The 22064-nt window shown below is 50.9% G+C and overlaps 1 protein-coding gene across 2 annotated transcripts; it reads right to left on the bottom strand.

The window, feature by feature from the left end:
• Window positions 1-5293: 5293 nt before the first annotated feature.
• FOXRED2 (FAD dependent oxidoreductase domain containing 2) lies at window positions 5294-21606 on the bottom strand. 2 transcript variants are annotated; one of them, XM_006056970.3, is made up of 9 exons: window positions 21498-21606; window positions 20318-20866; window positions 18135-18386; window positions 17747-18013; window positions 17247-17413; window positions 13789-13954; window positions 12170-12411; window positions 10903-11073; window positions 5294-7831 (listed from the first exon to the last, which is right to left on the bottom strand). In XM_006056970.3, the coding sequence occupies exons 2-9, from the start codon at window positions 20863-20865 to the stop codon at window positions 7572-7574; spliced, it is 2073 nt and encodes a 690-aa protein (XP_006057032.2). In that variant the 5' UTR covers window position 20866; window positions 21498-21606; the 3' UTR covers window positions 5294-7571. The 2 variants fall into 2 exon arrangements, with proteins under 2 accessions (XP_006057032.2, XP_025139301.1); XM_025283516.2 differs by lacking the exon at window positions 21498-21606 and adding an exon at window positions 21362-21485.
• Between the last annotated feature and the right edge of the window lie 458 nt (window positions 21607-22064).

Genomic DNA, 22064 nt, shown 5'->3' with positions numbered 1-22064 from the left:
TGGCGCAGCCAAAAAATAATAAAAGAAGATCAGACTTTTTCAGAGTACATTGCATATTTTAAGTATTATTTTGTGAAATATTTCTTGGTGTTATGTCGACATATCTTTGTGTCCTAGGTTGTGATAAAGAATGTATTTCTTACTGTGGATCATGGTCAAAGGGTTTGAAAGCTACCGATCTATTGAAGAGTTACCAAACATCTGACACTGTTCTGAACACCCTTCATGTATTAATTCATTTACCCTACAACCCTGTAAGGTTGTTACTGTTACAGCCCTTGTCTTACAGATAGAGAAAATGAGTCACATAAAGGTTAGGTATCTTGTCTAGAGTCATCCATATAGTAGGAGGTGGAAGCTTAAAGGTGATGTACTTCCCCTAGCAGGGATTTAATTTAACCTGAGACATTTAATTTAACCTCTTCGCCACCCACCCCTAGGACCAGCCGGCCAATCTAGGGCATCAGAGGGCAGTGTCAGGCTCAAACCCTTGCAGCTGGTGGTGAGGCAGGTGGGCGGCAGCAGTTTTCAGCCGTGGCTCTAAGGAGAGGAGCCCACACGGTGGCAGTATGGTCTCGCAGCCTCCCTTAGGGCTGGCCACCATCGCGGGATCACAGCTACCTCAAGTCTTCAGGGGACAAGGCTGTGTGTGGTACAGGTGCCTCTCAGAGACCATGTGTTTGGGGATTTCATGGCTGGAGGGAGGCACCTTAAAATAAAACACAGAGACAGAGATGGTGGGTCACAGTCTAAGCTGATAGTTTCTCTTCAGGAGGTGTTGCTCCTGGAGTATCTTTGCTTTTTGCCTTTTGTGTGTTTTTTAAAGCACTGTTGCAGAGCAGTTAGAATTGTGACTTATGTTTTGCAATGCAGGAAGGTGGTTTCATGTGATTCATGTTCTGTCACGTTTCCAACAATTACACAATGTCCCCTCACCCCTTTCTGAATATGAAGACGAGCCTGGAACAGTGACAGTACCCTTAACTCCTAGACTGGCAGTAGCGCCCTCCTGGGACGGTAGGTCTGGAGTGTCATGGCTGTGACGTGGTGGTGGGGGGTGGTTTATGTTATTACCTCCCTTGCCCACCCCCGTGTCCTCAGGAGACACATACAGGCTGGGCACCAGGGCTCATTCTAGATTCCACTCGCTGTTGAGGTGAGGCTCCTCACATGTTCCTGTCTGGTCACGTCTGGTGGCTCAGATTCTGTCCGGCAGGGCAAAACCTGCAGCTGTGAGATGCTGTGGAAGGGTCGCAAATAAGGACCTTTCTTGGCCAAATGCTTCCTTCACCCTGTGGCGCATTCCTCTTCCTGGTCTTCAAACAGGAGCAGCCATAGGGTAGAAAAATAAGCCCTAGGCCCCAATTTGAACCACATCCTTCTTCACCAGCTCTGCCCATGACCCACTGCCTGACCTTGAGCACTTGGGTCAACCCTTCTGGCATCGTTCCTTATCTGTATGAAGTTCTAACAATGCTTACTCCACAGAAAGGTTAAGAACTTTCATAATAAGGAAATAATGGCCAGCACATCTGTGGTCCTTAACACATGATTTCCAAATGTTCTAGCACTTTTCATATTTCAACTCATTTTATCCTCACAGTAAGCAGAATACTGTTATTAGTCTCCTTTTACAGCAAAATACTGTTACAGTTGCATTTTGTATTTTATAGGAGAGAAACTGAGGTCCTGAAAGGATAAATAACTTACCCTAGGTCATGAATCAAGCAAAGGGTAGGGCTGGGACTCACCCAGGCAGACTGGCCCCAGGAGGTGTGTGCGTAGCCCTCTAGTTCTACTATGTCTTTCATATTATCTTTAAATAAAACATAGTGTGTAAATACTCTTTGAAGAGGTAGCCTTTATTGTAAATATTTAGTCTTTTTTTTTTGTAGCACTGTGTAGCTTGTGGGAAATTAGTTCCCCCACCAGGGATCAAACCGAGGCCCCTGGCAATAAAAGCACTGAGTCCTACTGGATTGCCAGGGAAGACCCCCAGACCTCACATCTTGATAGGAGTTTATAAATTTTATTTTTTGCTGTACCACATGGCATGTGGGAACTTAGTTCCCAACCAGGAACTGAACCCCCACCCCCACAGTGGAAACTTGGAACCTTAACCACTGGACTGCTAGGGAAGTCCTGTTGTAGAATTTTGGGCCATCTTTATTCTTCCACAGCGTCTCACAGCAGAGGCTTCAGGGTGCCTCTTCTCCTGGTAGACTGAGTTATTTTAAACTTAAACATGGCTAGGGTTAAGGGGCTCATCTCATACATTTTTGTAGTTGCTCTATTTCTAACCTACTGCTAAGTCACTACAGTCGTGTCCGACTCTGTGGGACCCCATAGACGGAAGCCCACCAGGCTCCCCCGTCCCTGGGATTTTCCAGGCAAGAGTACTGGAGTGGGGTGCCATTGCCTTCTTCATTCTAACCTACAATGATGGTTTATAACACACTGTGAACATTTTGATACTACGTTGCCATTTTTTTCTGTTGGTGGCACTCTTCTGCATTTAATTAATTTATATGATTTGGAATGATTTGAGAGACTGGTCTGAGATGGAATATTTCAAAGAGATTGAAAAAACAGGTGACAGACTTTTGAAGGATTTTGCAGTTGGCACTAAGCTTGGGACTTTCTCCAGAAGAGCAGGCAAATCAGTCTTATTCATGTAGATGGAGGAGTAAGACAGTCTGTTGGTCCTTTCTTCCCTGCTTAAATACATCTGTTGCATGCTATTTTTTATTTTGGGGTTGATGGATCAGTCGTGTGATGTCCTTGGATTAAATACTTGGGCTAAAGCATCTCATATATCTGCCCATCGACTTACTTTGTAGCAGATTTACGTTCCATCTGGGATGCCAGACTGAAGTCAATGCTTTTTTTAAAGTCCACAGCCTGACAAAAAGCTTTCCCCAGTCAGCATTTTAACCATATTTAAAAAATATAAGCATCTGTAGGGAAATGATGCAGACTTTGGTTGCTTTTCTAGGGAAGAATCTAACATGGCTTTTGGGGCTGATATTGTAACTGATCAGAGAACCGAGGATCCTGAGGCTGAAGCCTCATCAGGGCTGATACTCTGGACTCCAGAGCCGTCCTCTTCTCTTGAGTCATCCCACCCTACCTGCATCGCAGGATGTCTGGTTTGGTGGAGTGGATTCATACTCTTCTTGAGGATACTTTTGTAGAATCAGCATTTCGATACCTCTCTTCCTTCCTATGGGCACACTTTCCTAGGTTTGGTAACTGTTTGGTCTCTCGACTTCTTGTAACCCAGTGTCCATATGAAGGAATCTCATAGGGACAGTGATAAGGAGATGGTTGCTTTAATGGTCTAATATTTACAGGATGGCTCAGAGGAGGTAGATTTTTGAAACACTGCATCACTGACTTGCTGTGTAATGGGTTTCTGCCTCAGGTTCCTCATCTGTAAAATGGGAAGGGTGATATCTAGTACCTCTTAGGGTTGTGGTGATAATATAGCAAGCTATTTCATGCATGTGTTACTTGTCTTTTGTTGTATAACAAATAACCCCCCAAATTCAGCATCTCAAAACAAACATTATCTTGAAGTTTCTGTGGATCAGCAAACAGGAAGCAGCTTCCTGATTCTGGCTGGGTGGTTCTGGCTCAGGGTCTCTCACGAGGCTGTGTGTGAGTTGCTGGCCAGAGCTGCAGTCATCTGAAGGTAGGACTGAGATACAGTGTGCTTCCAGGCTCACTCATATGGCTGTGGGCAGAGCTTGGTTCCTTGCCACATGGGCTGCTCCACATTGGATGTCCTTTCAAATTCAACATGACAGGTGGCCTCTCTCAGAGCGAGGGACTCCTAGAGAGAGACAGAAAGCACAGTTTCTTGGTAGATGAAGGCCAGTCTTTTTTATACCCTAATCTTGAAAATGACATCTTGTCACTTCTGCTGTATTTTATTTGCTAGAAATGAATCACTAAGTCCACCCACACCCAACAGGAGGGGGTTAAGCTCCACCTCTTTGGGGGAGAAGTATCCAATAATTTGTGTACATACCTTTAAAATCACCACACCAGTTCTGGGCATATAATAAATACTCAGTGAATGATTAGGTGTTACGATGAGCTTAGCAGACAAATTATTTCTTGGTGAGTTGATTTCCAGGAAGGCTTTAGGGACACCCCACTTTTATCATGCAAAAGGAATTTGGGGCTCATGTTAACCTTGAGGTTACATTCATTTTCTTGTCACTTGGGAGGGAAGATTCTTCCAGAGACTGGTGGTGTCCAGCTGGGTCTATCAGTCCAAAGAGTCTAGGAGAGGAGCACACATCACTTAAAGTTCCCGTCTCTAGACCGAGCACATTTTCTCCCCCGACACCTGATGCAGTGTCTTCTCAACTGGGGCCAGCAGATGGCACCAGTGGCACCACCTGGACCCGGGGGCAGAGCCCACGCCCTGCCAAGGGCTCCCAGCCCCTCCTGCCCCCAGCAACTTTACAGTCCAAAAACAGAGATGATTTTTTAAAATAAATGAATTTATTTCACCATGGAGTATAAACCCAAATTTGGGCAAAAGAGGAAAAAGGAAAAAAAAACTCTGCAAACCTAAAACCTCTTGTTTCCCTTGTATATGGTTTTCTATTTTTATAGTTACAAGCAGTTGGAACTACACTTTCATATCCCGATTCTTTTCACTTAACTTTGTCACACATGTACTTGTATCAATATTATGTAGTCTTTTACCACTTTTTAGAGTTTTTGAAGGCTGTTTAATATTCATGGGCTGAATGTACCATAGTTTACGTTAACTATTCTCCATTTTTCTCATTTCATTGTTCTTAATATAAAAGATAATTTGCTTATTATTTATTTTTATGTATGTTGTTTTCTGCCATAATTATTTTTGCCCATGCTTTTTGCCTTTTAATATTTATCATTTTCTTCAAAATAGGCATGTTAGTCAGGCAGGATGGTTGTACCTAGAAATGTTAAACCTTTTCCCCTGGGGAATTACTCTGTTGCTTCTAAACTTGGAAGGTCCTTTCTTTTGTTATAGTATCTCCTCTTCATCTCTAGTTTCTATATGGCTTTGAAAAATTAATCTGAAATTAATGTTGAAGTATATGAAATAGGGGTCTAAATGAGATTGATTTTCTTCCCCAAGTTAGTAACCCATTGGTCCAACATAATTTTTATTTACTTATTTAATTTTGGCCATGCCCAGGGCATGTGGGATCTTAGTTCCCTGAGCAGGGATTGAACCTGTACCCCCTGCATTGAGAACTTAGTCTTAACCACAGGACCACCAGGAAAGTTCCAGTCCAACATCATTTATTGCACAATCCTGTACAGTTTTTTCCACTGATTTGTGATTCCCTTTAAAAAACACCTCCATCTTAGAACAGGCTCTACTTCTGGCCTATTGTTTCATTGATTTGTCTGTTTTGCGTGTGTAACTTTATATTTTCAAAAATAATGAATGGATGAACTCAGGCCTTAGCTAGGAGAGAGGCTTGATCTGGCTGGAAACAACAAGATCTGCTAGAAGGCTGACTAAACTTGACAAGGAAAGAAACTGAGGCAATGGAGTCCATACAACACAATGGGAAGATAGCAGACAACAAAGATGCCATGCCTAAGGCAAAAGGCGCTCAGGGGCCAGGATTTACAAAAAAGGCCCCAGGGGCTGGGGAGGGTGTGTTGCTAGAAGCAAGCAAGATGTAGACAGGACTCCAGCCAATGCAGCAACGATCTTCACAGGAAAAAGTAGTTCTCTGAAGCCAACTATTAATTTACAGGAAAAATACCAGGGAATGTGTGTCTCATTGGCTGAGTAAGAGCTGAACCATACCTTATTAAACACAAATAAGGCTGGTGATATTTTGATGGAATTAAGAACTTGGCACATGATGGGAAGAGCAGCAGATGTCACGTATTTAGGTGTCAGTCAACTATTCATTACAGCACCTCGAACCAGGGGCTCAGCCAGCCTTTAGTAACTGGGTAGGTGAGATGTGTGTAACAGGATTTGATAATATGGGTACGGTCCTAATTAAATAATTTATTTTCATACTAGTCTTAACCACTGGACCACTAGGGAAATCCCAAAAGATTTATTTTTAAAAAAAAGTTTAGGAAAAGGAAGGGTGGACTAATGGGACCCAATTTTGGTTTACCTGTAAACAGTGTGAAATACAGCAAATTCCACAGCCTGGGATTAGGGAGAGACCCTTCACTGAGAAGTTTCAGCTCTCTGAAAACTATGCGAAGTCTGGCCATGGGGTAAACACCTCCTCCCTGACAGGCTCAGGCTTTTGGAGTCTCACTGTTGTGACTGCAAATACCTGGAGCACAGACAGCAGTGCCGGGGGTAAGGGATTTTGTACCTGGCCGTCATGAAGAAGCTGTTCCAAGTAAAGGGCAGCGGATCCGGAAAGCTTGTGTCCCTACCATTCTAAGTGGACACATGAAGGACTTACTGGTAAGAACCAGTGAGAAAGCTATCACCTGTGATCCCAGGCTTTTGAGGAAACCACCACGATTATTTTCTGAACAAATGCTTTCCCATGGCTTACTCATCAATGGGACTCAAATACCTGATGAGAGAGTAAGAAGGGACAGATTCCTGGTGAGGGGACAATAAAAAAGCCAGAACAGCTCAGGGAACCAGAAACTACATTCATCATCGTTATCTTACAAACTCATTTATAAATGATTTCTTGCCCATGCTGAGCTGGGTTCTGTACGGAACAGTGGGGTGAATCACCTCCGAGAGAATCCCCACTGATAGCCAGCATGGCGACCATTTCACAACACCTGATCTGGCAGGACAGAGGCGAGGAGGTGCTGTTCGGAATGCCAAAGGGCAGGGGAGTGGGATGAGAGAGAGAACAGAGGGGGAAGGCAAGTCAGGGAGGGCAGTCCTGGGGAGAGAGCAGCTTGGCAGAGACCTGCCTAAATAATACAGCCTGCAGGGAGCTGTCCTCTCTCTGCCCCCATTGGGATTTTGAAAGCAGAGATGGGGGCGGAGAGGCAGTATGGTGAAGCAGGGCCAGCCTTAGGGCTTCCCAGACTCCTGGCTGGGACCCCGGAGATCACCTGACCTTTCTCAGCTGGTGTTTTCATCAGGGGGTAATGGCCCCACCTGCCCTACTTGGTGGAGGACCTTAGAGCCTTTGTCTTAAAGTGCCTGCTACAACCCGTATGAAGATGAGGGTGGTTTGCACTTGTGAAACGCTCCACGGGTGGGCGGAATCCAGGGGCCTCAGAAGAGGAACACTGGGCACTTGACGGGGACGGAGCTGAGGCCAGCCTGGTGCTCGTGATGGCTGGCTTGCAGACAAGTCTGGCGTGGAAGGCGGCTCCCTTCCATCTGGCAGAAGATGCTGTCCCTGGACCCCTCTTCCCAGAAATCCCTGAACCAAACAGGAGGGGAGACCACTGTGTGGCCGCCCTCAGCCCATCTGTGTCCTCTGTGTGGCTTTGGTGCGGTCACCGCGATGATCTGAGGGGGGTCTTTGGCAATCACGTGGGAGCACGAAACTGCGGGGAAGAGGAAGGCTGACTGTGAGCCTAGTGGGAGCAGCCGCCCGTCAGAGCTCCTCCTTGTTGCTGTTGAAAGGTGAGACCGGAGGCCCTGGAGCCAGAGGGTGCCCTCCTGGCCCGTGGTCGCCAGGCTGCTGGTCGCTTGCCCCATGGTGCTGGCCCACGGTGGCAGAGTCCCACAGGAGCCCGCTCTCCACGCCGTGCTGACGGAGGCTCTCAGTTCCCACGAGCCCCTGCATTCTCAGGTAGCCCTGCTGGCAAAAGGGCGGGAGCTTCTGGTGTGTTAGGGCGAACAGGAAACAGGACTCTGCACAGAAGTAAAAGGAGATGGGCTGAGAGCTGTGGGGACAGGTGCAAGGGGAGGGGCTGCTGACGCCCCCGTGGCCTCACTGCTTCCCTCCAGCCCCTGAGCCCGGGGGCTGACTGTTCTGGGAATCTCATGTCTGACCTGAGTAGCCGTGGACCCCATCCCTCCCTGAAGTTCTAAGACTAGGAGCCGCCTTGACATTATGGGAAAAAAAAAAGTTCCAAAGGAAAGCAAACCAAAGAGATGGCCCAGCTCCCAGAGATGGGGGCCTGCATGCTGCTGTGGGTGGCGCCACTGGCAGGGGCGGGGGGAGCTCACCCACTCAGGAGCAGCCCCTCGGCCTTCTCTTCCGGGACCCACCCTGGGGTGCTGGGATCTACTGAAACCCGAGTGCCTAGAGCCTGTGCTCCGTGACAAGCGAAGCTCCCACAATGAGAAGCCCACACACAGCAAAGAAGACCCAGTGCAGCCAAAAATAAATAAAAATTTTTTTAAAAAATTTGAAAAGCAAAGGATTAAGCAGATGTGGGCTCAGGCTTCTGAGGGCTTTAGAGACAGGATGGGAAGATGGCGTGTCAGAGAACCATCCTGACCTCCTGTCTCAGTAAACAGGCACATTATAAAGGGTGCTATAAGGCTCACACGAGTGATCAGGCTGGGAGTGCTACAGGAAAATATTTTCCACTTTCTCTCTGACTTCTAGTACAGAGGGCCCTTGGCAGAATGGGCCACAACCACCCTCTCTGAGCAGGGAAGACAGCAGATAATGGGAGAGGATGGAGGGGGGGCAGTGAGGCAAGGCAGCCTTTTGGCAAGCACCCCCTACAATGACATACGTCATCCCTTCTGCAGGGCCAGGGGGCAGAGAAGCCCAGCAGATCTGGGGCCAGAACTAGCAGCTGTACATCTGCTAAAGGGATGGAGGGGAAGCCCACCTCTGCCAGCTAGCCCTTTGGGGGAGAAGTCTTGCACATTCAAGGCAGTGACACTTGGTGGCTTGTACTGTTGAGTATATCTAGGAGGTAGGAGCCAGGAGGCTCAAAGGGCCTGTGGTGATGGACTGGTGGGAGCCATGACTCAGGGCTGGAATACACCCCCTAAAAGGTACCAGCATCTCTGTACTCCTGAAACCTCAGGAAATAGGCATTTTGCAGCTGAGGTCTCTAGACCTTCAATGCACAATTTCCTACGGAAGTATACAGTCAGAGCTGATGTCTGCAGGATGCTGGTACTTCAAAGCTGCTTTAGCTCTGCTCTCTGAAGTACCCCTGCTGGAGCGTCTACATACATCTAGACTGTTGACTTCAAGTACTGTTTTAAGCCATCTCCCTTGGTACATACATTTTTTATTTCAAGGTGAGCTGAAGGACTCTTGCTCTCTGACCTGTAGGCTAAGGACTGACCATCTCTAACCTGGTCTGATAGGAATAGTGCCTGATATGCAACCACTGTTTCAACAGATATTTGCTGAACAGAAAAAAGAAGTGGCTATCCTAGTAATTCGGAGAGTTAAAAAAAAAAAAAGTAAAAAATTAACTTTTTAAAGTTAAAAAATTCTGGCTTGTTTCGGTCAGTTCTGCCTCTAAATCATGAGACTTCTCTTCCCAAGTCCCTCTTTGTGTTTGACTATCAGAGCTGTCTTCCAGTTCACCAACTTTCCCTTCATCTATGTCTAATGTGCTACTAACCCTGACACTGAGTTTCTAGTTACAAGTTGATACTTTTATTTCCAGAAGTTCTACTTGGACCTTTCTCAAAATTGCCCATTCAATATCCTTCCATTCTGTTTTTAGTAACCCCTTTTTTATTTATTCACAGAATCTATACGTACTTTCCATCTTCTCTCCGACCACTCCAAGTCATACAGTCCCTGTAGGTTTGATCCAACAGTGTTGTTTCTGTTGACACTCCCGCACGGTCATTTGAGTTCTTACGTGTTAGTGATTTCTGCTTGGGAGTTCATCTTCCAGAGAACTTTATCTGTGGGAATTCTTTGAGGTCTGGCTTTAAAGTCTATTTCCTCACAGAAGACTGGCACTGATGCCTGTGATTTCTGCACCAAGATGACAGTGTGAACTTTGGCCCCAAACTCATATGAATGAGGCCTAGTGGATGGAAATTCTCAAAGGAGGTTTTTCCCCCTGCACTCTACACAGAGCGAAAAATCCTGCATCTCCTCTGTCTCTCCTGGGAGTGCTTTCTGGCTCTTAGCTTACCCACTGAGACCCTGGCTTTATTTGAGGTTTTCTGTACTGACCTCTTAGGGCTTCGCAGGTGGTAATAGTGGTAAAGAACCTGCCTGCCAATGCAGGAGACACGGGTTTGATACCTAGGTTGGGAAGATCCCCTGGAGAAGGAAATGGCAGCTCACTCCAGTATTCCTGCCTGGAAAATCCCATGGACAGAGGAGCCTGGCGGGCTATAGTTCATGGGGTGACAGAAGAATCAGACACAAGTAAGCAACTAAGTACGCACATACAGACCTCCTACCCTGCTCCAGCCTCGCCTTGCCATCCCCAAGTGCTGGTCAGTTATGCAGGCTCTAGACCCCTGATGACCAGCAGATATCACCTTCTCCGGTGTGTGTGTGTGTGTTTTTCTTAGTGTCTGGCTTCTGGGGGGTTCCCTTATTTTCCTGTAAGTTCTTTAAAGACGTTTTACTCAGTGTCTGCATGCACGCATGCTAAGTCGCTTCAGCTGTGTCCAACTCTTTGCGACCCCATGGATTACAACCCGTCAGGCTCCTCTGTCCATGGAGTTGTCCAGGCAAGAATATGGGAGTGGGTTGCCATTTCCTCCTCCAGGAGCTCTTCCAGACCCAGGGACCGAACCCACGTCTCTTAGGTCTCCTGCGTAGGCAGGTGGGCTCTTTACTACTAGTGCTACCTGGGAAGCGCTAGTGTCTGCAGGTGTGCTGTACTGGGAGGGGTCATAGGAGACAGACGTCCCAGGTGTGGGTTTCCAGGTGTGGGTTTCCAGACGTGCGTCCTAAAGTTCCACAGGGCGCCGATCTACCTGGTCGTCTTCACCCTCCAGCTCAGCCCCTCTGTCCTCCTGGGAACCTAACTTACCTGCATAGAAGCTTCGCAGGTCGGTATCCAAACAGTTCTCCAGGAAGCGCCTCAGGGGCAGGATGTGCCCCACAGGGGCCGTCCAGTCCGTCAGGAAATCTTCCACGACATGGTGGAGGGCTGAGGGCCGCGGTAGCGGCCAGCCTGCCGGGCGGAACCTCACCTCCTGCTCTGTGGGGAGGAGAGGGCACCACTTCAGAGCGGGTACATGGCTTCCCAGAGCTGCAGCCCGGGTGCTGCACCCCCACCCTCTTCTGCTTGACCTTCCTGACACCCCTCTGGTCAGCCAGTTCAGCTGTCCTTCCAAATGTCTGAAAGGCTGATGTGAAGGAGAGGGACTAGGCCAGACTCACTCCTGTGGTGTCAGGGAGAGGAACTAAGACCAGTCACTTGAACTTGGTTTGCTTCTAAGACTTCCACAGACTGAGGCCTGTTGTGGCTGCTTTGAAACTGGTCTTTCTGTGAGTAGACTCTGAGTCCTGCCTCCAAGGGGTCTTAGGGCCCCTCTAGTCCAGTTTCCTATCTGGTGGGGTGCCCTTCTGTGTGTCCCCATGACAGGGCACCAAGCCATGACCATTCCTGTACCAGGAAACTGTGAGGGGCCTGTCCCAGCCTTGGCAGCTTTCAGGATGAGCTGCTGCTTATGAGTGTGAACCTGGGTTCCTGTCACTTCTACCCGCTGACACTTCCTCTGCCCTCTGGAACGACCCCTAATTTTAGATCATCCTCTTCCAGGTGATATCCCTTCAAGTTCGGAGGCAGGATTTGTGTTCCCCAGGTAGGCCATCTGTCCGTAACGACTCTGTACAGGGCACCGTGCTGGCATTCTGTGTTATCCATTCTCCTCTTACACTGAGGGTACCACTGCCACCCCATTTCACACACGAGCAAGCTGAGGCTCAGAGGGGTTAAGTAATGGTGCAAGGTCACATAGCGAGGGAAGGACGACCCTGGAACACTGCCCAGCTCTCCTGCTCCCTTCCTGTGCTAATCTGCTCCTGTCCCTTTGCTGTTCCTCCTAGAGTCAGTCTCCAGACCACCTTCCGTCCCCCGTCTCACTCCAAGGTCAGCCTTCTCTGGACACAGCGACAGCACTGTCCCTCTTATTACTGGAGGCGATCACGGCACTCCACATGTGGCCTGCTGTGGGTCAGAATCTGGGGACCACTTGCTCCACTGAGACTCAGGGCAGGGCTCCCGGTGTTCCCCCTTTCATCAGCTGAGGGTACTGCAATGGTGCTGGGGTCTGAGGAGGGCCCCGGCTCACCGGTGGGGAGGTGCCTATAGTAGTAGATGACAGGATGGAGGAAGTTGGACAGCCAGGCGTCTTCCATGTGCCCCACAGAGCGGTCAGAAAAGAAGACGTCCTTGTCGGGCCCAGAGTAGTTCCGGCCGTACTCCATGTTGATGACGAAGAGGCCGTGCCTCGCCCTCTTTCCCGTGATCGTCTCCAGCTGTGCCAGCATCTGCATGGGGAACTCCTCCAGATACTCAAAGGTGGTGGCGTTCCTGGGGACAGGGGCACACCACGGGTGAGACCCTGGGTGCTTCGGCAGAGGTGACAGGAGCGTGTGTGCTGTGCACGCGCCACCTCTCCTTCCTAGAAGCGGCCATCAAACAGCATACAGACTGATCAGATCCGAGCATCTCACCTGAATACTACTAGAGCCTAGACTTACAGGTGTCAGCCTGGAGGAACCTGAATGGGTGTCAAGGGAAAGGGTGAGACAGGCTGAGACCAGTGACAGAGAAGCCCTATGAGGGAGTGAAGGCCTTCGCGTGCTCCAGAGACAGGAAGGAGGCCCGTGGGGCCCCAGTGGAGCCGACAGTGAGGGGCAGGAGAGGTCAGCGGGGGCAGGTCAAGGAGGGCCACGTGTGCCACGATGGGAGAGTCTCCTGGCCCAGGAAGGGGGGTTGAGGGCCCTCAGAGGGTATTGAAAAGGGTGAATTCCAAGTGACTCAAGTTTTAAAAGAATCATTCTGGCCACCGTGTTGAGAGCAGACCATGGGGGCCAAGGCGAGAGGCTGCTGTATCAGTGCAGGAGGGGGATGCTCTCGGTGTCCAGACCAAGGTGGCAGTGGTGGGGCTACTGAGAGGCAGGCAGGTTCTAAACACAGTTTGAAGGTAGAGTGGACAGGATCTAAGAATAGTGTGAGTGGTGAATGGGTGTGAGAGAGACAGGAGTCAAGCGTGATGAGGGAGGTTCTGCTCCAAGCACCTCTGAGTTTCCTGCATGTCCCTCAACCTGGTGTGCTGCTGCACCCACTGGCTCTGGACCAGGCTCTTCCTTCTGTGGCTTCTCACCTGCCACCTGTCCTTTCAGACCACACACTCCCCCGCCCCCACCCCCAGCTCTGCTCCCTTCCCTGCTCCCGAAGGTTTCCTTCTAAGGGAGTGACCTCTGTGATCTGCTGCTTATCACTTCTTTGATAAGGAGCTGGCTGGCCCAGGGAGCTCTTAAATCCCCACAGGTGGTCATCTGTCATCGCTGCAGGCCACTGCTTATGTGTTTAGTGCCAGATGCTTTCCGCCAGTTATCTTTACTCCTTCCTACAGCCCTGCAAGGTCAATGTTATTAGCTCTATTTTGCAGATGAAAGAAAGGCTCAGAGAGGATAACTAACCTGCCCCAGATCACACTGGTAGAAAGTGGCAAAGCTGTCGTCATACCCATGTCTGTCAATCCATCTGTCAGTAGAGCTCGTGATGTTGATTTTCCCCAGAAGAGCCCAGTCCCCTCCCTCTCTGCCACCCCAGTACCCAGCCTTCTCCATCTTAGGAAGGAACCACTGGGCTGTTCATACATGCAACAGGAAAAGAAGAGCAAGACAGAGTAGCGGGGTAAGCTGGTGGGGATGGGGGCAGGAGATGGGGAGGATGACTCACTCCTTCAGCAGGACCACGTCGGCCAGAACACTGAACATCTGGTAGAGCCCAGAGGCCTCGTTGATGCGCCGGATGATGGCACTGGCCAGGTGTGTGATGGGGTGCTCGGTGGAGGGCCAGGCCACGCCGTGGTGGCGCTGCTCCAGCAGCCGGTGGACTGCACGCACTGAAACGGCCAGAGGGAGAATGGCAAGCTGCCTTTAAGATGTTATCTTTCACCTCTGGGAGGACGCTGAGTCCCCATCAGCTCTGACTCGGGACACACTCGTGTGCATGGCTCTGAGAAGATGTGTGTTCAGAGCTTTAGAGGAGGGTTGTACAGGTTTTCTGAGAAGGGCTGGAGGGGAAGTGTTTCTGGCTTAGAGGTGTCTGTCAGGTGACTCAGTTCTCCTCTGGTGGGACAGTAACCAGAGAGGACTGCGAAATGAATGGGTGTGGCTAGATTTGGTCCCCAGGCCTGAGACTGCCTGTTTCTGCTTTAGGCCACCTGCATGTAAAAGTCCTGCCACCGCACATGAGACACGTCCACACCAGACCCAGAGCCTTTCTCTGCAACCTCTCGTCTCCCCATAGCCCCCATGTCTGTCAGAGACTCCCAGATGGAGAACCTCTGATGGCTCCCTCTCCTTCACAGCCAAAACCCAATCTCAGTTCTACTTTGAGATACTTTGTATATTTCTGGAAGGATAGAGAAGAAACAGTTATCTCCAACAACAGGGAACATTTTCTGTGGACCTGGGGCTGCCCTTACACAGCTGTGACACTGAGCCACCCCACACAGCTGCCTGCCTCCTCGAAATGAATCAACACAACACCCAAGTCTAATAATGGCAAAGACACAGACAATTCACGTGACAAGAGACTCGGTCTGCCAACGGTCCCAGGAAAGGATGTTCAGGCTCATGAGACAGACAGACAGAAACCTGGTTCTCTGGAGGAAACAAGGTTAGGCTGAGTTTTGTGAAAGGCTGAGGAATTACACGGCTAGGGGAGTGGGGCAGGGGGTCAGACAAAAGGAGCACAGGTGCAAAGACATAAAACCTTGAGAGAAATGGGCACATTCTGAAAAGGAGGCAAGGGCAGGCTGGGCAGCCGAGCTGGTGCTGGCCTGTATGAAGCTCTGGACACCATACCAAGGAACTGGCTGGGGAGCCCCTGTTTTTAGTTCAAACATGTTCAAACAACAGTGTTTTGGTGGGTATCAGAGTGGCTGGATGGGAAGCCAGAGAGACCAGTGGCAGGAAGACCAGTCAGGAGGGACAAAGAGGCCCTGAGTCAGGCAAGCGAGGCTGGGATGGAGTGACGGGGGAAGGGAGGGGCAGGGCTCCCAGCAGGCCCTACCTTCCGCAGCTACCATCTCTCGTCTTCTGTGGCTTTCCTCTGCCTTGCTGTTTTCTACTTGCCTCCTTTGGGACCTGTTTCTCAGCTGAATGATGAGCAAGGTTGGGCAGGATATACTGTGTATAGCTGCACTGCCCCTCCCCCTAGGCGGGTCCTCAGCCAGGAATAGTGACCACAGGTCTCAGTGGCCTGTCCACCCAGAACTGTTTTGCATTTGCCTGAAACTCAGTGGTGAGCTGGGAGCCTTTGAGTCAGACAGGTATGGATTCAGATGCCACCGCTGCTTTCCGTTGGCTGGGCAACTTTGGATAAGTGACTTACGTTCTCTGTGCCCCCATTTCCTTCTATGAAAAAGGGAACTGAAATAGCAAGATCTGTCTTATGGGGCTGTTGGAAGGATTGAGAATGTGAGATAGGTGGGGTTTCCCAGATGGGTCAGTGGTAAAACATCCACCTGCCAATGCAGGAGGCGCGGGTTTGATCCCTGGTCTGGGAAGATCCCACATGCCTCGGGACAACTAATCACATGTGCCATAACTATTGAGCCTGTGCTCTAGAGCCCAGGAGCCACAACTACTAAAGCCCAGGCACCCTAGAGTCCGTGCTCTGCAACAAGACAAGCCACCACAATGAGAAGACACACACGGCAACTAGAGGAGTAGGCCCTGCTTGCTGCAACTAGAGAAAAGCCCACGCAGCAATGAAGACCCAGCACGGTCAAAAAAAAAAAAAAGAAAGTGATCTGGAGAAAGATCAAGGGACGGGGGAGGCAAGAGAGAAGGGGCAGGACCTGCCAAGACAGCGGGTACAGGGAGGGTGGCGTGCACAGGAGTGTTAGGAGGGTTTCCTGCTGGGGACACAGCTGGAGAGAGAGACTCTTCCTATTCCATGTGAGTGTGTCTGTGTGTGTGCAGTCTGCAAATATTTTGGTAAACAGTGAACACTCTCTCCTTGGTTTTCTTCCCTGACAGCATGCATGGGGTATAAAATATATCATCTGGAAATCAACAGCAAAACATGATTATCTTTCCATGCCAAACTGGAAGGAGAGTGAAATGCAGAAACTAGCATCAAAGCAAGTGAGGCATCAAATTAGATGCAGAAACATCAGGAAGAAGGACCCTTATGGTGTTTTTATGGTCAAATTAACTGGCCTGTCTAACACTCGTCATGCAATAAAGCACCCATCCAATGGGCTACCCAGAGTGCAGAAAACTGGCACCGTTGGTACTGAGAGTTTTAAAAAAAGAGCTGAGATAATCTAAGTGCCATTTTTAATGAAATTTGTTGGTACCCAAAGAGTTTATGTGTACATAACGCTTTTCAGGTGCACTGCCTCCAGGAATTACCTTATTTAGTCCTTACCATGGCCCCACAGGGAAGAGAGTTCACCTCATTTACCTCTCTGATGTCAGGGGAGGGCCAACAGGCTTAGGGAGCTTAGGGAGCCTCACGTCTGAGACCACCCAGCCGTTCCCCGAGGTGAGCTGTCCTCAGGCTCAGCATTACTGCCAATGGAGGTACGTCACCCACACAGGGCTGACGCGTGGAGCATGCACCCCCAGGTCACACCTTATCTGGAACTTCTCTAGACCAGCGGGCCCCAACCTTTTTGGCACCAGGGACTGGTTTCATGGAAGACAACTTTTTTACAGACTGGAGGGGGGAAGGGGATGGTTTGGGGATGATTCTTATAAGGAGCACACAACCTAGATTCCTCGCACTCACAGTTTACAGTAGGGTTTGCACTCCTATGAGAATCTAATGCCACCACTGATCCCACAGAAGAAGGAGCTCAGGCAGCACTGTGAACGATGGAGAGCTCCTATAAATATACATGAAGTTTTGCTCGCTCACCAGTCGCTCACCTCCTGCTGTGCGGCCTGGTTCCTAATAGGCCACAGACTGGTACTGGCCCATAGCGCAGGGGTTGGGAACCCCTGCTCTAGACATATCCTCAGACCATGAAAACCCACTGCTGTCTGCCCAGATGGGAATTTATGACAATCAACTGCTGATAAGTAATCCCTTTAAGAGTGCTCTAAGGGAATAAGGCATGTTTGCAGACCCTAGGGATGGTTCTTTCTGGGGACAGCGGCCCTCTCTGTCAGGCTCACCTGTGTATCGGAATCCATGGATGAAACCCCCAGCAGATTTCCGGTAATCCACTGAGTGGCTGGCAGTCCCCAGGATGAAGAGGCCCCGGCTGCCTTTGGATTCATAGCTGGCTCTGACCAGGGGGTATTTCTCGCTGAGTTCACTTCCTGAAGAGAGTCGGAGTGACCTGTGAGTGGAGAGGGCTGTGAATTAAAATCACTGCTGTGTATGAAACACTTTTTACAGGCCTGGCACTGAGCTAATTTAAACTACACCCCAACCCTAGAAGGCAGGTATGATCATGTCCATTGAACAGACAGAATAACTGACCTTCAGGGTCAAGATGTGGTGGGGCAGGGACACAGCCAGGACTCAAGCCTGACTGGAGCCTGGGCTCTGGGTCCCCGTGTGACCTGACAGGAAGATCTGTTCAAGCCCTCCGGTGTCTCCTTGTCCACCCGGGGCCTGAACCAGAGGGCTTTGCTGAGAGATCTAGTTCCTCCCCTCCATCTGGACTCACTTGCTGAAAATGGAGAAGTCAAACTTCCAGCCCAGGCAGCGGATGACCCGGTCATAGGCCACGCGCATGGCAAAGTTGTCATTGTTGTCCTGGGGGAGGGGGATGGCGTCGGAACTCTGGTTGAAGAACTCCTCCATGAAGAGCTTCAGAGTGATGTGGAACTTGCCCTTGTGGTCTTTCACGATGGCCAAGTCTGTCAGGTCGGACTCGAGCAACCCGTCCAGGGACTTCAGCTGGTAGGTGTCCAGCAGGCCATTGTTGATGGCCCTGGGGGCCCAAGTGAATGTCAGGAGAGAGAGAGAAGTGTCTGTGCTAGGTGAAGGAGACTCAGGGGCAGGGGTGCTTAGTCAGGCGGGGGGCAGGGCAGCACACACACCTCCCAGCATACCTGAGGTCTCCAACGTAGTGGGTGGCCCAGGAGAGCCGGACCCGGGAGCGGCTCAGCATATGGATAAAGTTGGTGACACTGAAGATGTTCTCTGCTGTCTCAAAGGCCGAGTTCCCCCGGCCTAGGATCAGCACATTCTGACCCTCGAAGTCCTTGGGATCCACAGACACGGACTCATAACCATCCACATATTCGGAGCCAGGGAAGTCCACCTGGTTGGGGACCGACAAGCCAGTGGCCACAAGAAGGACGCTGCAGGTGGGGGACAGAGGGAGGATGGCTTATCCTCTCAGCTATGAGACCACTAAGTAAAAAAAATCCCTCTTTGGACCTGCCGCCTGGCTTGCCGGCCCCACCGACTGCTAGGTCCTAAAAGAAAGCAGGTCATTCATTCCTTTACCTACTTCCTGACCTGGCCCAGTGTATCTGACACTTTACCTCAGCCCCCTCACTGAATGATCCATTGGGTATAGTTTGTTTTCACCTTTCTGGGATTATACCAAATGTGAGAATCAGTTTTAATTTCTGACTCTAGAGAGGGTGACACCATGAGAAACTGAATAATTCACTGAATTTTGAACACAGCAGCCATAGCCATACCAAGTACCACCTTCATCATGAAAATGAAACCAGACACTCTGCTTTCCCCCTTTCTTACTTCCCTGATAGATGCAGAATCTGCTGAGCAGAGATTCTGTACGAGTCCCTGTACTAAGTACTTTCTGACTCATCTCACTGCTCAGAGCAGGTCTGCGTCGGTGTTATTTGGCCTGTGTTACAGGTGAAGACTGCTGGCTCCAAGTGAGCCCATGGACTCCATAGCTCCTCAGATAGCAGAGCTAGACAGAGTCCTGCTCTTTCTGCTGATGGGGATTACAATCTTGTGGTGGGCAAGCCAGGAGCTGGACCCTGCGGCCTGCAGAGGAAAGAGTGGATAACAAGATAGTTTCAAAGACAGGAACAGGTGGTCTGGAGAAAAGGCCTGGGCAGCCCCCATCCCCCCTTGTTTTCTGAGCTGTCCACTGGCTTACATCTGACTCCCCTATACTGTAGCACTTCTAAGTCCTAAGATGCGAGGGTCCAAACTGACCCTGCTCCCTAGGCTGTAACAAGCAAGGAATAAGGCTGGGCCTCAGACAAAAGGCTTGAGAAGATGAACTGTGATGGAGCACCTGCCTGGGGCCAGGCGCTAGGCTGACAAGCAGGAAGGGAGAGTCAGTTTGGTGGGGCGTTAAGAACACAGGCTTCAGAGTCAGAAAGACAAGTGCAGTCAAGTGGCGGCTGCTACTTATTAGCCGTGTGACAGAATACCAGTTACTTAGCTTCTCTGAGCCTCAGTTTGTCATTCATAAAATGGGGATCAGTGAACCTCCTTCATAGGGTCCTTGTGAGGATTAAACAAGCACGGTAGAATGTGTAACTCTGAGTTGGAGTTGTCTACACAATATTAAGCTTTCTCCCAAGCCAAAGCAAGCTAAAGCTGAATGCTGGCAGCACTGCCTGTTGTGCCTGGCTCTCATTCAGTTCTGAAATCCTACCGAGCCCAGCTAACACTTACTGGACACTTGCCAGCATTTCTCAGAATGAATTTTGGGGAACGCAAGTTCTAGGAGATGTGCTACAAAAAGGGTTTTGTAGGTGCATAAGCTCAGATAATGCTGAATATTTTACCCAATGTTGGAGCCCTTCAGTGAATGTGAAAATATTTAAGACTGAAAAATCCTGGAGGAAAGAAATGGTCAGAATTTTCAAATATCTTTGGGCACACACATTTCTAGGAAACACCTGGGAAATGATGGATGAACTGAACCTCTGTGTACTGGATTTCAGCGGGAACAAAGATGGGGAGGGGGCTTTCCAGTTGGCTCAGTCCATAAAGAATGTGCCTGCAATGCAGAAGACCCAGGTTTGATCCCTGGGTTGGGAATATCCCCTGGAGAAGGAAATGGCAACCCGCTCCAGTATTCTTGCCTGGAGAATCCCATGGACAGAGGAGCCTGGTGGGCTACAGTCCATGGGTTCCCAAGAGTTGGACATGACTTAGCGACTAAATCACCACCAAAGATGGGCTGAAATGCCCTTTTCCTCCCATTTCTCCCACGCCTATGGGCCAACCAATGGGTTTTCTTCCTCCCAGAAAGGCCCCAGCTTCAGCAGGTGAGCTCTGCAGCCAGGTTCCTTACCTACACTGGTATGCCTGGCCCCGGTGATCGGTCAGGATGAAGTAATGGCCATTCCAGGCCCCGCGATCCTTGTTCACAGTGACGTGGGCAATGGTTGTATTATACAGCACGTGCAGCCCCAGCCGCTCTGCAAAGTCGCTCAGGTAGCGCACCATGTCGTTGGCGTCGGGATAGTAAGCGTCCGAGTAGTGTCTGAAGAGCAGCCGGGGGTCGTGGCTGAGCAGAGAGTTCCAGTCGTGACGCAGGTTGAACTCGGCATTGGTCTTGCCGGTGTACCGCTTGTTGATGCTGATGAGCTTGCGGTGCCGGGGATAGCGCGTGAAGAAGCTGCCCGGCACCGGGGCGCGTTCGAATACCATGTAGTCTCTGCCTGCCCTTTGCAGGAAGTAGGCCATCTGCAGGCCCGCGGGCCCGGCGCCCAGGACGCAGTAGTCCCGATGCACGGGCGCCCAGGCCTGGGCAGGGCGCAGGTAGAGAGCCAGGTGCAGGGCGATGGTCAGGAGCAGCCCCGGGGCGCCCCACAGCGGGGCGGCGGTGGAGAGGCCCATCCTACGGCAGACCAAAGGGGTGAGGCCTCGGACCAAGCTAGGCCTCTCGAGGCTGGGGGACAGGAGCCAGGAACTGGGGGCCTAGAGAGAGGCAAGGGCTTCCCCGAGCGCTCACTGCGATTTAGGGCGCAGCCAGAACCCAAAGACCTCTGACCTCAACTGCCCCGACTGCATCGTTTCTAGCTCGGATCTGGGCTCCCTCCAGGAGTCCCGAACCCCTCCATCTTCCTCAGGACCTTACTTCCCAGGGGCGCCGGACTCCTTACTGCCATGGTAATAAAAGGGTGGGTATCTTCCCCAATTTCCCCTAATTTCTGGGGTGCCCAACACCCTCCTAGGGCCTCCCGAGGCCAGACCCTTGAGAGTCACGTCTTTTGGCCTCGCCCCCGCGCTCCCGGCTCCAGCCTGGAGGAGGACTGGGCTGCACGGTCCTGTCCCCCTCCTGCGCCCGGCGCCCTGGCCTCTTCGGTCACGTGACAGGGATGCCCCGGCACACCTGCAGCGGAGCCGCGCGAGGCCACTCTCCTGCAGACGCGCGGCATCCGGGAGCCGCTCCCCACGCGTGCGCTGTGCCCACGCCCGCAGCTCCCGCCTCCCCGCCCACCGGCCCACCGCGCGCACAGAGCTCGAACCTCCCAGCCGCTCCGGAGACAGCCCGCAGCCGAGTCAGGCCGCAATCGGCCGGCCCGCGCCTCCGCGGCGGCCCCGCCTCTCCCGCCTGGCCAATGGCAGGGGGCAGGGTCACGTGGCGAGGCGCGACACGGCGGGCGGGGCTGGCCAGGGCTGGGCGCCAGGATGCCCGCGAGCGAAGCGCACGTGCTGTGCCGCCGGCCCGCACCCGCAGGGAGGGTGGCAGGGTTGAAGATCGAATCTGGCAAGGGCGCGGAGCTCTTTAAAACTGTATATTTATCCTTGTAAGGCAGGCACGGCAGCAGATGACTTTGGGAGATAAGCCCCCGTGACACTTCATTAATGTGGGAAAGGAGTAGTTGGCTACCCAGTACTTTGAAACTGGAAACCAAGTTGGTGAAACCAGGACCAGTAAGGCAACTAAGGAGTTTTCGCTACAATGATTCAGTCTATCCTTCACTAAGTAACAAACAGGACTGACTTGATCTTCCATCAGAAGAGGGGGGCTCCAACTCTAGTACTCTTGCCTGGAAAATCCCATGGACGGAGGAGCCTGGTAGGCTGCAGTC

The sequence above is a fragment of the Bubalus bubalis genome, chromosome 4 (assembly GCF_019923935.1).
Source record: "Bubalus bubalis isolate 160015118507 breed Murrah chromosome 4, NDDB_SH_1, whole genome shotgun sequence".
NCBI classification, from domain to species: Eukaryota; Metazoa; Chordata; class Mammalia; order Artiodactyla; family Bovidae; genus Bubalus; species Bubalus bubalis.
The sequence above is the reverse complement of the archived record's forward strand: the minus strand, read 5'-3'. Positions and strand labels throughout refer to the sequence as shown.

What these genes read in the sequence shown, in the direction of transcription:
- FOXRED2 (XM_006056970.3), bottom strand. Translation starts at nt 20,865, where the DNA reads ATGGGCCTCTCCACCGCCGCCCCGCTGTGGGGCGCCCCGGGGCTGCTC. An exon ending in CACTACGTTGGAGACCTCAG is followed by an intron (nt 18,014 to 18,134) that starts GTATGCTGGGAG and finishes TTGGGCCCCCAG; the next exon opens with GGCCATCAACAATGGCCTGC. An exon ending in CCTGCGAAGCTTCTATGCAG is followed by an intron (nt 7,832 to 10,902) that starts GTAAGTTAGGTT and finishes ACTTCTGTGCAG; the next exon opens with AGTCCTGTTTCCTGTTCGCC.